Below are 12,102 nucleotides of genomic sequence, written 5' to 3'. Positions count from 1 at the left end.
AAAGCTGAAGCTGGATTTGCCCCAACGAGACGAACTTGTGAGAGAGGTAGATGTCAGAGGATGGGCAAAGCGTGAGGCGTGGGAGAGCACCCCGGATAGGCGAGCAGTAGGCAGGGAGAAGGCGGTCCATCCGCAGATTGACACGATCGTTGAACTCGGATTCAAGCCTTGCGCGCTGCCGGTCGACACTGCCGAGCACATGTATCGAATCAACGCGATTCTTTGTACTCGCAAGATTGAAGCAGACGGCCACGTGTGTGTCGAGTTGGGGAAAGCGAGAAATTCAAGGTGAGGAGGACAAGCAAGCAGGCCGAGCTGATTTGAGGAGCTGATTTGCGCTCATCATCAAGGCGAAACTTGCGCTGAGGTTGTGAGATTGTGGAATCGAACGCAGATAGTCAACGAGATTCGAGCGGTCGCCACCACGTGGATGTACCGGTGACCATGACAGAGGCCGTGACGAGAAGAGGAAAGAGTCCCCATGCGTGACAAAATGGGAACAAGGGCCTGCTGTGCTGTTGTGCTGAGCTCGAACTTGCGCGTGACTGATGTTGCATGTTTGAGAGATAGGTTGGCGAGCCTGATTTGCAGGGCAAGGTGCCCATAGAAATAGGATGGGCCGGGTTAAAGAGACGTGTCAAATTAGAGAGTCGGTGTCGACGCTTGCAGCACTGAGAGGTAGGTGTAAATCAAGCAAGCCGTCGTGCAGAGGTCTGATGAAACTCAAATGCCCGCTGAGCGTGGAGGCGCCATCATGCGAGCGAGCAGGCTCTCGATGGTAGCGCTCCGATCGGTAGCGGCTCCAGAAGCACGACTTGCCGAAGTCGGCGCCAGACTGGACGTGTGTTTGGTCTTCTCCTTTTCGGGGGAGGGTGATTCTTGCCTCGGCATTGCACCATTGGTTTTCGCACCAGATTCGTCCTCGCTACTCTCCGTCTCGCCACCAGAAGCGGACGATGAGCCCTTGAGACCTACAGAGGCGAGGGCACTGCTTCTCAACTTCGAATTGAATTTGGGCGCGGGCAGACTGTTGGGTGATGGAGAGTTGTGAAAGTTGGGCCCGGCGTAGGCAACAGCAGCAGCTGCCGTCGAAGACGATATGGGCGACGAAGCAGAGACTCTGCCATTGACAGGAGATTGGTGCGCAGCCAACAAAGTGCCCTTGTTCTTGTGGGAATTTGGGGTGCGCGGCGCTGTTGATGGCGCTGCGGCCGCGCTCACACTCACGCCTTTCCGCGCAGAGCGAGCCGGCGAGCGCGAGTTGTCGAAGACATCATCCACATGCAAGTTGTCGGTGGCAGCGAGAGCAGATGGTCGTTTGGCGCCCTTGGCGTTTGTGCCTTTAGACCGCGATGAGGCCCCAAGACTGTCCGCACGACGTCTGCGCCCAGCCGGAGCAGATACGGCGCGCTCGTCTCCAGAGCCAAAAGTCGCTGCGTCCCGATCATCCGCAAAGAAATCGTAGTGAGGACCAGATGACCTTGGCTGATTGAACAAAGCCTGTTGCCAAGTCAGGTCCTTCGCTCCAGCAGATTTCACCTTCCCGTTCGCTGAGGTGAAAGGGGAGCCCAGGTGCATGTGTCAGCTGCCAAGTGTAGGAACGAGAGACCGCAAAGCATACGTACTAGCAGGGGCAGCAGCCGGCCGCTTTACGCTATTATTCTTCTTGACGCTGCGCAAAGACACCGTCTCTGCATTGCGTGCTTTGCCTCCACTCAGTAGCTCTTGCTGCCAAGTCAGACCTCCTCCATTCCCGGCTTCTGCAAGAGCATTCTTTTCGGAGACAGACGCGGACGCAAGCGGTGTTGCAGCAGACGGCGCTGACTGTGACAAGATGGATCCGGTGGCACCTACAAGCGCAGCGTCTTTCCCGTGGCTGTCAAGGAGACGGGGAGGAGGCGCCTTCTTGCTCTTGCGTTTGGAGCTTTTGGTCGATGCGCCACCGGAATTGTCTTTCTCGTCTGTCAGAGCAACATTGGTATGCACGTCGACTTTGGACCCACTCGCTGTAGCTGCATCAGGTTTGCTGGCAGCTTTGCCTTTGCGCTTGCTTGAACTTTCAGCAGAGCTGGCAGCAACGGGCTGGCTGAGTGTGAGAAGACCCGGCTGCTGTTGCTTCATAGGCTTCGACTGTGTGGAATCGGTGACATCAGTCTCTGCGCGTTGGCTCGATGACTTCTTGTGGGTATTTCGCTGCTTCGGCCGCGGGGTGACCGAACCGCTGGAGTGCTGACTGCCAGTCCTCGAATTCGGCCTTGATTGGTGATTGTGCGCGAAATGAGACTGCGGAATACGAGAGGATTGTATGCTTGTGTTGTGCATTGCGAGCATGTTGTGTAGGTTGCGTTGGAGCTTCGTGGTGGATACCAATACCTCGAAGATGAGTTCCAGTGGTGAATGGTGGAAGCAATTCAAGTGTGGGGGGCGTTCATCCACCGAGCGTGAGACAGGCGGGCTGTAGACTCATCGATGCGCCGCGCCTGCGCGATGCAGCTCGATGGGTTGATTCAACCTCACGGCCCACGCACGCAGCTGCAGCTGGCGCGCCTGCCTTATCCGGCCAGCCGGCCTCGACTCATGCACCGCAACCGTGAATTATGACCATCAATTTGCCACCGCATGACTCACTCGCGCTCCGCCCCGCTCATCACTTCAAGAATTAAGTGAGGGTGATGTAGCGTCTGCGCACGTTGCCTGCACGTGACCGCTCATTCCACTTCCAAATTTTGAATCAGAATGCCATCAGCAGCTCAAATGCACTCACGCCGCTACTCCTGACGGCTGCCGTTGACTGCTGATCACTGCGTCCCATACGCTCGTCTTCTGTCATGAAGCAAGACATTCGCTTCGCTCCTGTTGCTCATGCTAGATTCATTTACTCAGCATGCGACGCATAAGTAGCCACGTATGCCAGCCTTCCTGTATCCTCGAGGTCATCAGTGATCTACTTGGTAAGCGTGTGTGCGCTAGTGATAGCACACTCTCAAAAATTGACTCAACAGGAGCTGGTCCAACCCTAGCGAGAGGCGTAGCTGCACCTACAGTTAGGTCCAGGACGGTCCCTGAGGGGTGGCCGGTGTGCAAGGGCCTTCCGGGTTGATCTTCAGGAGCATCGGTCTCGCATTAGGACAGTCGAGGATTGGACATTGATTTTGCCTTCCATCCATCCCTTCCTTGGCCATCGAAACACAAGTGCCTTCTTGCATGACACGACTCAAGAGGCTTTCGCACCTCTCGAGCGTTCTGGCTATGGCTCAAGCCAGAGCTGGAGCCGGCCTCCCAGCTTCACCAAATTCTGCATCTCATTTACGACAGGCGGTTTGTGGACGTGTCACGCCAGACGCTTGATCGTGAATATTCAGATGCTATTTCGAATGACTTTGCTCCGCCGCTTTAAGCCATCCTGCTCGCAGCATCATGGTCTGCGGGTCTATCGGAGAGATTGTCTTGCTGTATAGGCTGATATCCACTCGCACTGCCAGAGGCTCCGATCCCCGCAGCGCTGCCCAAATTGAGGTTCAGATTTCTCCACATGTTCCATCTCCTCCTGCCTGCACTGACGCTTCTGCCCAACGCACCGCCTTCGGAAGCCTCGTCTTCCTCATCGTCTGAGCCTGATTCGGTTTCTTGTCCGTCTATTGTGCGCACTCTTCGCCTTCTCCGCCGCCTTGCGGAAGATTGGAAGCCACCCACCGGAATCTCGTACAGAGTTGCGTAATCGACTCCGAGTTCCCTGCCGGTGGTCCAAAAGTCTGTGCCAGGGCAGGCTCGAGCGTCAATCATATGATGTTTTTGTGACATGTCAGAGATAGTCAAGCTCACCTCGACAATTTCCGACCAGTCCCAAATCAAAAGGGTTTCCAGCTGCGGACGCTTTCTTCAATCCCTCTCCAGCTTTGCCCCGAGTATAGAGGTCCAGGCCTACGATCGACAGCAGCCAGTTGCCGGCGCCCTTCAAGGCAGCTACAGGACCGTGAGAATGTCCATGTCTTGCACCAATGTTGGGGCTTCCGGGACCTATCGAACCAGGCCTTGTGCCGTCAAAGTCATCGTCTGCGGTAGCGTCGGATTGGTCGGTCGAGATGCCTTGTGCTGCAAGTCTTGCGGCCCTCGCTTCCATGAAACTGGTCTGAGAAGTCATTGAGCTCTGTTGATACGCACGTCGAAGCGAAAAAGTCAGGTCAAGCTTGAGTGGAAAATGGAGACAGACGCGATCAAGATCTGCTCACACCGCCTTTACCTCCCATCCAGCCATACCGGCCGAGATTTGACACTTCAAGGGTGGTCATCTGTCTTGCAATCTGCCATGTCTGGGCGACGAGAAGAATAATGGTCCAGGTGAGCTGCAAAGTAGCCCATAGAGTGACGCTAAAGAGGAAAGAGTCGTAGTCTGTTGCGCTGCACAAGTCGTTCGTGAGCAGACATGAGGCAGTGATCAAAGGCACGTAAGGGTACGTCGCGTTGAGAGCATAGTCTAAGCACGGAAGTCGGCAAGCGTAAGTGATACTTGAGAAGCCCTGCGTGAGCTCGCAGCACTGCTTGTACCCACAGTGATAGACCAAATAGATGAAGAGCAGGATACCGATGACGAGAGAGCCAACAAAGACGATAAATTGACGATGGTTGTTCATGCCAACGCACTGCCATTGCCGGAGGAGAAGGATCAGCACAAAGCGCCAAATGTCGACAGCAGTCACAGCACTCACCGAAGCCACCCAAGGACACTGAAACCACAGACAGGCGAAGAAGAGGTCGCCTTGATGTTAGTGACATCAAGATTGTCACCCGCCTCTGCTTACTTACGTGATGATCGTGTCGCGCTACGCAGCGCTTACACAAGCGGCAATGTTTCGACCGCATTGGCCTCCTCGTCTGCGGAATCGTGCAGCGATGGTGTAAGCACGTTACCTGAAATCGTTGCTACATGTCAATACTTGACAGCCATACTCACAAGACAAGTGATGCAGTATGTCGTTCCATTCAATTTTCCCTCGTCTACAAGCTGCAGGATGACGTCTCTGCGTTCCGCTTCGGTCTGTGGTAGCGGCGCAAAACCTGCTTCCAAAGTGGCTGCTCTGAACAGGTTCCATGAACAGCTCAGGAAGGCGATCGCGAATAGTAGATTGGCAAGTGCGTGGCCAGGAGTAGCTGAAGGGGACGTTGTCAGTGCGTGAGCCAAATCTAGGACACAGTGGGGAAGCAAAGCGGCAGAGAGACGGCATTCGTGACGCTCACCATGAACCACTTTGCGCGCCCACTCCCATCCGACCCATGCAACACTTCCCGCCACAATGCCCAAGAAGTAGGTGCTGCGCTGCAGACTGTCTACTTCCAGCGGATCAAGCAAGACGCGCGTAATGACGTGGTGCATACCGAAGAATTCGGCAGCTACGAATGGCATCCCCACGAACCAGGGGAGGGCTCCTAATGTTGTGAACATCAAGCCCAAGAAGAAGAATGGTAACAAAACAATTGCTATCCGTGCGGAACGCTGAGGAGCGACAAGGAGGCAAGCGTCAGGTCGGAAGAGCAGCTCTTCGCCAGCATGGCAGCGCTCGATTAGAGCAGGCACGATCGTCCCTTCGGACAAGGGAACCCCGCCATTTGCCCCCAGCTTGGCCATTCGAATGATTTGATTCACTCACCTCTCCTGCTACTCTACTCTTCCTTCTCCCATCCTCGTACAAACCGACATCAGCAAGGGCTTTCCTGTATGCAGCTTCGCTCTTGAGCTCCACCGCCATTTCTCTTGGAGTCTTTCCACCTTCTTCCTTCGCCCAAAGGTCGCTTCCTGTTCCAGCCAGCTTCCTGATACAAAGTCTGTTGCCCTTCACTACTGCCCAGTGCATGGGCGTGAGACCTGTAGCGTCCTTGGCGTGCACGTTCGCACCATGAGCCAGTAGCAGATCAACCGATAGTGCATCCCCCTGGTAAGCTGCCCACATCAAGGGAGTGTGCCCTTGAGAGTCAGAAATATCCAGTGCCGAAGGTGCGGCGAATGCATCGTGCTGTAGTAGCAATAGAAGAGGCATCACCGCACTGCTGTGCGTCACCAAATGTAATGCGTTGAAGCCCTGCGCATCTGCAATCGTTGGATCGGCGCCCGATTTGAGCAGCAAATGAATGACGTTCAGGTGTCCATTTCTGCATGTATGCGAGGGTTGACCATCAGTGACTCTCTTGCGTGCAGGCCATCCGAGGTGATGAGGATACAGATGCTCACCTTGCTGCCCATTGCAAAGGACTGGCGACCAGGTCACCGCCCAACGCGTCCACCTCTGCGCCCTTCTCTATCAGAAGCGCACAACAAGGTACATGCGCATTGATGGCAGCCCAGTGCAAAGGCGTGATGCCTTCTTGATCTCGGTCGTTTGCGCTTGCTCTGCCAGTCTGTATCAAATGCTTAATCAATCCTACATCTCCCCGTTGAGCTGCGCTATGAATGGTGGCCGGAGTGCCTGGACGAGATATCCCTGAGCCGGCTGTCGTGGCCGAAAGTCCCGTAAGCGGTGTTGCGGGAGGTGTAGAGGCCGACATGATTTCGGATTCTCGAAGCGCAGCGTGCTGTATGGTTGGAAGACGGACACTTGGGCGTTCATGAACAGCTGATTGTGTTGCCGGGTGCAGAAGACGCCAGACGAGGGAAAGTTCGAGAGTCAAAGGCTTCACGCGCTCGCCTTGGCTTGGCCAGATCAGGGGAGTGCCAAGCTGATGATCGAAGTGAGTCTTGCTGAGGACTAATTATCCACTCAGTGCGAATGTACACGCCCTTCGGTTTTGAGAAGCGGGAGCACGCTACATGTGGTTCGTGAGCTCGAAACATCTATAGCCAGGAGGAACCACCAGCGGCCCCTTGGGTCGGAATGACATGCATGCGGGAGCCGGCGGGCTGTGGCGCTCCGCGCACAATTTCTCGCACGAGAGCCGTCGCGCTGGGCAAATTTTGTTTGACGCAGGCACAGCACGCATACAGAGCGGTCATACAGCATAGCAGCTAGACAACAATTCGAAGATACATTTGGTGATTCAGATGAGTTGCAATGAGCCGTTTTGCTCATCATCCTCTTCTGGCAGACAACGCCCCCAAATCGTTCAGTGTCGAGCGGAGGCTCTGTCGCGATCGGCCCGCATTCAAGGCCACACTTCTACACGCATACACGTCTAGGCAACTACACCTCACCGTCTCCAACGGAATTTGGTGACTGTCTTGGCTCTGACAGCAGATCTCAAAGACATCATCTCGGCGGCGGTGCACTACCTGATCCCCTTTCGACCGCTAGTCCACGATAGCAAGTCGATTGTTGCCACCTGTCAAGCTCCCTCTGCTACCGCCTGATCTACAGCTCGCCGAAGCCTCTCCTTCGGGAGTTGTGCTGGAGATTTCACAAGGACTCAACCTCCTCTCGTACAACGACCCCACGCCAGAATGGGTAAGAAGCACGAGAAGAAGACGGCCAAGGGGTAAGTAGTGCGGCTCAAGAGCTGACAGCAAGTAGCCGAAGTGGTCCACTTCTGCAAGGTGACTAACGCCGCGTGCCCGATTTGTAGTCGTCTGGACAAGTTCTATTGGCTTGCCAAGGAGCAAGGTTTCCGATCTCGAGCTGCGTTCAAGCTGGTACAGTTGAACAAGAAGTTCAACTTTTTGGAGGGAGCCCGATGCTGCATCGATCTCTGTGCTGCACCTGGTGGTTGGCTGCAAGTGGCGAGCAAGTATATGCCACCCAGCAGCTTGATCGTCGGTGTGGACTTGGTACCGATCAAGCCAATTCCTAGATGCGTCACTTTTGCCGAGGATATCAACAGCTTCAGATGCCGTGATCAGCTGCGGAATGAGCTGAAGGACTGGAAAGCTGACATGTAAGTCTCAGATGCATCAGCACACGTAGAAAGCTGTCTTGGAGGACAACGCTGAGGCTCATCCCACGTTCGATAGCGTTTTGCATGATGGTGCTCCAAATGTTGGTACAGCTTGGGTGCAAGATGCATATCAGCAAGCCGAGCTCGTGCTTGCCTCATTGCGTCTTGCAGTCGAATTCCTCGCTCCTGGTGGATCCTTCGTGACCAAGGTCTTCCGATCCAAAGATTACAACAATCTTCTCTGGGTCTTCAATCAGCTGTTTGGCTCAGTGGAAGCAACCAAGCCGCCCTCTAGTCGAAACGTATCCGCTGAGATCTTCGTGGTATGCACGGAGTACAAGGCTCCCAAGAGGGTTGATCCCCGTTTCTTGGATCCGAAGCATGTCTTCAAAGATCTGGATCCAGCCGCTTTGAGGGATGTCGACGCTGTCGCAGCTGCTCAAGACGGACAAGCCGAAGGTTCCACACCCGTCCTGCCCCTCAAGGGGGAAAAGGGTGCCAGCGCGCAAATCAACGTGCTTCAGCCCGAGAAACAGAGGAGGAAGAGGGAAGGATATGACGACGGCGTACATATTCTGTACTCCGCTCTCCCGGCCCGCAAGTGGGTGGAAGGACCTCACGCAATCGATGGGCTTGGCGCAAACAATGAGATCACCTTTAAGGACGCCGCAGATAAGGAGTAAGTCGCCCCGCTGTCCATGATGCAATCGACGTAAGTTTCTCTTGCTGATTGAATGCACCTGCAATAATATCAGACTTTTGGCACACGAAAAGACTACCGAGGACATCAAAGCATGCTGTGCAGATCTCAAGGTGCTGGGCAAAGGTGATTTTAGGAATCTGCTCAGGTGGCGCATCGCCATGCGTGAGCATTTGGGTCTAGAAGCACCCGTCAAGAAACCCGGAGAGAGCACAGTCGAGGTGGTTGAAGAGGAGTCGAAGGAGCCTGTGGACTCAGACCAAGAGATCGGGGAAGAGTTGGAGAGGCTCAATGAAGAGCGCAACAAAGCTTTGAGGAAGGAGAGAAGGAAGCGGAATGAAGCTAGAGCGAGAAAAGTCCTCAAGATGCAGCTTCACATGAACACTCCTATGGACATTGGTCAGGAGATCACTGATGAGACCTTGCAAGGAGGCACGGAGGATGTCTTTGACCTGACTCATAGAAGGCAATCCTCCGCTTCTGACGACAGCTCTGAAGGGGAATCCCAGTCGGAAGAGGATGACAAATCCGAAAATGAGCTGGAAAGACTGGACAGGCTGCAGGGAGGACTCGATGCCGCGTATGTTGCGTACAAGGAGAGGGTGGCGGAACGGGACGCGAAGTGGAGAGCACGCGAAGCGCGGAAAGCCAATCAAAATAGAGAGGAGTGGAATGGGTTCAGCGAGCCTGCGCAGGAAGGGCAAGCCGATGACAGCGAAGAAGAGAGCGAGGGCGGCTATGACTTGGTCACGAGGCGCAAAATGAAGGAAGAGACTTACAACACCGACGATGAGGAGTCTGATCTTGAAGATTTGGAGCACCGCAAGGCAGTGCTTGCAGCCTCGAATGGAAGTCGAGAGCCCAACAGTGCTTTGAAAAGGAAAGCCAAGGCGCAGGAGCAAGACTCGGATGACGAGGAAATTGAGACTGGCAATCTGGTTACGACCTTGGAAAAAGGGACGGACCGACAGGCAAGGCAAAGCAGACAGGCCGCCATATGGTTCGACAATCCTCTGTTCAAAGGAGTGAATGGTCTGGACTTTGGAGCCGGCGATCACGATTATGACGAGGATGAGGAGGAGGAGGGCAGCCCGCAAGAAGGAGATGATAGTAGCGAAGAAGAAGAAGACGACGAGGGTGGTAATGGAGATGAAGATGAAGAGATGGATTCTGATGTTGAAGTAGTGCCTCGCAACGTGGCCGACGAAGACATGGACGACTTTGAAGGAGAATGGCGTTATGGCGATGAGGATCAAGATGAAGTGAAGCGAAAGCTGATTGAGCGTGAGTGCAAAGGAGCGGGTCGGTCAGAGAGACAGAGGCAGGTAGCAGAGCCGACAGCTGACTGGACGCGTTTGATTGCACACACAGGGAAAGGCCTGACCACCGCCGAGGCCATGACGCTTGCTCAGCAGTTGGTGAATCGTGAAAAGACCAAGTCGGATTTGATAGACATGGGCTTCTCCAAACATAACTTTGCCGAGAAGACTGCAGATCTGCCAGCGTGGTTCTTGGAGGATGAAGGAAAGCACTACAAGGCCAACGTGCCAATCACCAAGGAAGCCATGGCCGCTCTGCGGGCTCGTCAACGAGCGCTAGATGCTCGACCAATCAAGAAGATTGCGGAAGCGAAAGCGCGCAAAAAATTCAAGGCTGCCCAAAGGCTGGAGAAGGCGAGGAAGAAGGCCGACAACTTGAACGATACCGTCGACGTTTCCGAAAGAGAGAAGGCCAAGGACATTGAAAAGGTACTCAGCAAGGCTAATAAACCCACAAAGAAAAGACAGATCACCACCGTCGTTGCCAGAGGTCCGAATCGGGGTCTCAAAGGCCGACCCAAAGGCGTCAAGGGCCGCTACAGATTGGTCGATAGGAGGCAAAAGAAAGAAATGCGAGCGCAGAGTGAGTTGAAAGAGTGCCATCTTGCCCGTTGCGTTGTTTGTGGCAATACGGTAACTTGGACCTCGACTGAACATCGCGCCTTGTTCTTAAATTACAGAACGCCGAGACAAGAAAGCTGGCAAGAAGACGGTCAGCTCCACTTCGCAGAAGAAACGCGTGCCCAACGGTTATGGGGGGCGTTGATGCGACTGGCGATCAGACCACTTCCTTCAGCATCTTCATACGCTTTGCATACTTGTCTGGTCACGCATCCATGATTTACTTGTTACCCATGCTGTCGACACAATTCGAGGAGTCAACATCACGTTTGAAAAGACACAAACCCAGCTGTGTGCATTTGTGGTGATACAAGAGGTCGTCTTGCAAAACTCGTCATGAGATGTTGAAGTACGCTCGCCTGCATGGCCGAATCATCAGGCGTATCGAACCAATTCTAAGCCCATGTCTCATTACCGACCGGCATCGACCGCGTCGCGATCGTGGGCCTGGACAGTGGCTAATGTTGAGGGTGCAGCTGCTCCGCTTATGCCCAAATGATCATCTGACAGCTCCACATCTTCTGATTTGATGGCAGCATGTGGCTGCCCAAACGTGCTCTTCATAGAGGTTGACCAAGGCACTGCGTTCGGTAGCGCGGGCGAGCCCTGCTTGATCGCAACGTTACCATGCGTGGTGCTGACGAGCGATCCCTGCTGCGCATGCATACTGCTACCCAAAGGTGCTGTCGAAGTTGGCGCTTTGCTACTCGCGCCATTCGTGCCTACTGATTCAGCCTTGGACAAGTCCGTTCTCGCTTCCTCGTGCGCTGGGCGCGAATTAGCGTCCGACGATTTAGGAAGACCAGGAGCAGGACTTGTGGATGAGGCGGCTTGCACAGAAGGCAAAGGTCGACTCGCTGACGCTTTTCCAGAGCCCCACCGCAGATTCTTCCGCATCGGCTGCCCAGGCTGCAATGGTCGACCTGGGCCAAGCTTCGGATGCGGGCCTGCTAAAGGAGAAGTTTGAGATGCTCGCCCAACCAACGTTGCAGGTAAAGGAGTTGTGACACCCGCTGTTGCAGTTCTGTGGGCGCTGCCAGTAGCATGCGAAGCTGAGTGCCAACCCACGCTGCTAGACGGACCTGCACTGCGCGAGCCCATGCTGCTGTTCGCTGGAGAAAGGTCTTCCAACCCATTGGGCGGAGCGCCACTTTGGTGTGAGCCTGAGCGGCTCCTAGGCTGCGAAATTTGGGCCCCGTGCCCCAGATTGCCATCGCCATAAGAAGGGCGAGCACTGGGCAACCGGACAGAAGTGTTGCTCATTCTCGAGGCCCTGCTATCGGGCGTAGCGCTGCGACCCTCAGACTCGCTGGAAGTGGGTGAGCCATTCTTTCCTCTCGAGCCAGTCAAACTCGCGGAACTCCTGGTCTTCTTGATTGCGCGCTCTTGAGGAGGCGTCAAAGCTGCAGGCTCCTTCTGCGTCCTGCGACGAAGTCTGCTGCCACCCTCCTCTACTCCGGCCGACCAAAAGAGGGCAAGGTTCTTGATCGATGTGCGCGCAGTGCCAGATGTGGCAAGACCTACCCTCATCCCGTTAGAGTCCAGCGACTCAGTGCTCGCCTCTGATGAAGCGATTCCGGCGACACGCTCGCTCCCCGTAGAGGT

The 12,102-nt window shown here is 54.8% G+C and overlaps 4 protein-coding genes across 4 annotated transcripts; 1 reads left to right on the top strand and 3 right to left on the bottom strand.

The window, feature by feature from the left end:
• Positions 1-264: 264 nt before the first annotated feature.
• On the bottom strand, positions 265-2,331 carry IE81DRAFT_357595 (hypothetical protein; the record flags this gene model as incomplete). The annotated part of the gene is made up of 3 exons (XM_025516696.1): positions 265-1,550; positions 1,626-1,824; positions 1,855-2,331. 3 exons carry the CDS (start codon positions 2,329-2,331, stop codon positions 724-726), a joined length of 1,503 nt encoding a protein of 500 aa, XP_025369340.1. The 3' UTR covers positions 265-723.
• Positions 2,332-3,317: 986 nt separating this feature from the next.
• IE81DRAFT_144811 (hypothetical protein) lies at positions 3,318-4,342 on the bottom strand. Its single transcript, XM_025510388.1, has 2 exons — positions 3,823-4,342; positions 3,318-3,752 (listed from the first exon to the last, which is right to left on the bottom strand). Exons 1-2 carry the CDS (start codon positions 4,139-4,141, stop codon positions 3,394-3,396), a joined length of 678 nt encoding a protein of 225 aa, XP_025369339.1. The 5' UTR covers positions 4,142-4,342; the 3' UTR covers positions 3,318-3,393.
• On the bottom strand, positions 4,003-6,125 carry IE81DRAFT_144800 (zf-DHHC-domain-containing protein). The gene is made up of 7 exons (XM_025510387.1): positions 5,646-6,125; positions 4,952-5,491; positions 4,804-4,872; positions 4,707-4,724; positions 4,550-4,640; positions 4,230-4,398; positions 4,003-4,147 (listed from the first exon to the last, which is right to left on the bottom strand). Exons 1-6 carry the CDS (start codon positions 6,030-6,032, stop codon positions 4,286-4,288), a joined length of 1,218 nt encoding a protein of 405 aa, XP_025369338.1. The 5' UTR covers positions 6,033-6,125; the 3' UTR covers positions 4,003-4,147; positions 4,230-4,285.
• A 927-nt stretch (positions 6,126-7,052) lies between these two features.
• IE81DRAFT_302629 (FtsJ-domain-containing protein) lies at positions 7,053-10,759 on the top strand. Its single transcript, XM_025512258.1, has 6 exons — positions 7,053-7,461; positions 7,549-7,857; positions 7,934-8,536; positions 8,613-9,841; positions 9,929-10,459; positions 10,557-10,759. Exons 1-6 carry the CDS (start codon positions 7,427-7,429, stop codon positions 10,640-10,642), a joined length of 2,793 nt encoding a protein of 930 aa, XP_025369337.1. The 5' UTR covers positions 7,053-7,426; the 3' UTR covers positions 10,643-10,759.
• The last annotated feature ends 1,343 nt before the right edge of the window (positions 10,760-12,102 follow it).

The sequence above is a fragment of the Ceraceosorus guamensis genome (genome assembly GCF_003144195.1).
Source record: "Ceraceosorus guamensis strain MCA 4658 unplaced genomic scaffold IE81scaffold_33, whole genome shotgun sequence".
In the NCBI taxonomy this organism is placed as follows: domain Eukaryota; kingdom Fungi; phylum Basidiomycota; class Exobasidiomycetes; order Ceraceosorales; family Ceraceosoraceae; genus Ceraceosorus; species Ceraceosorus guamensis.
The sequence above is the reverse complement of the archived record's forward strand: the minus strand, read 5'-3'. Positions and strand labels throughout refer to the sequence as shown.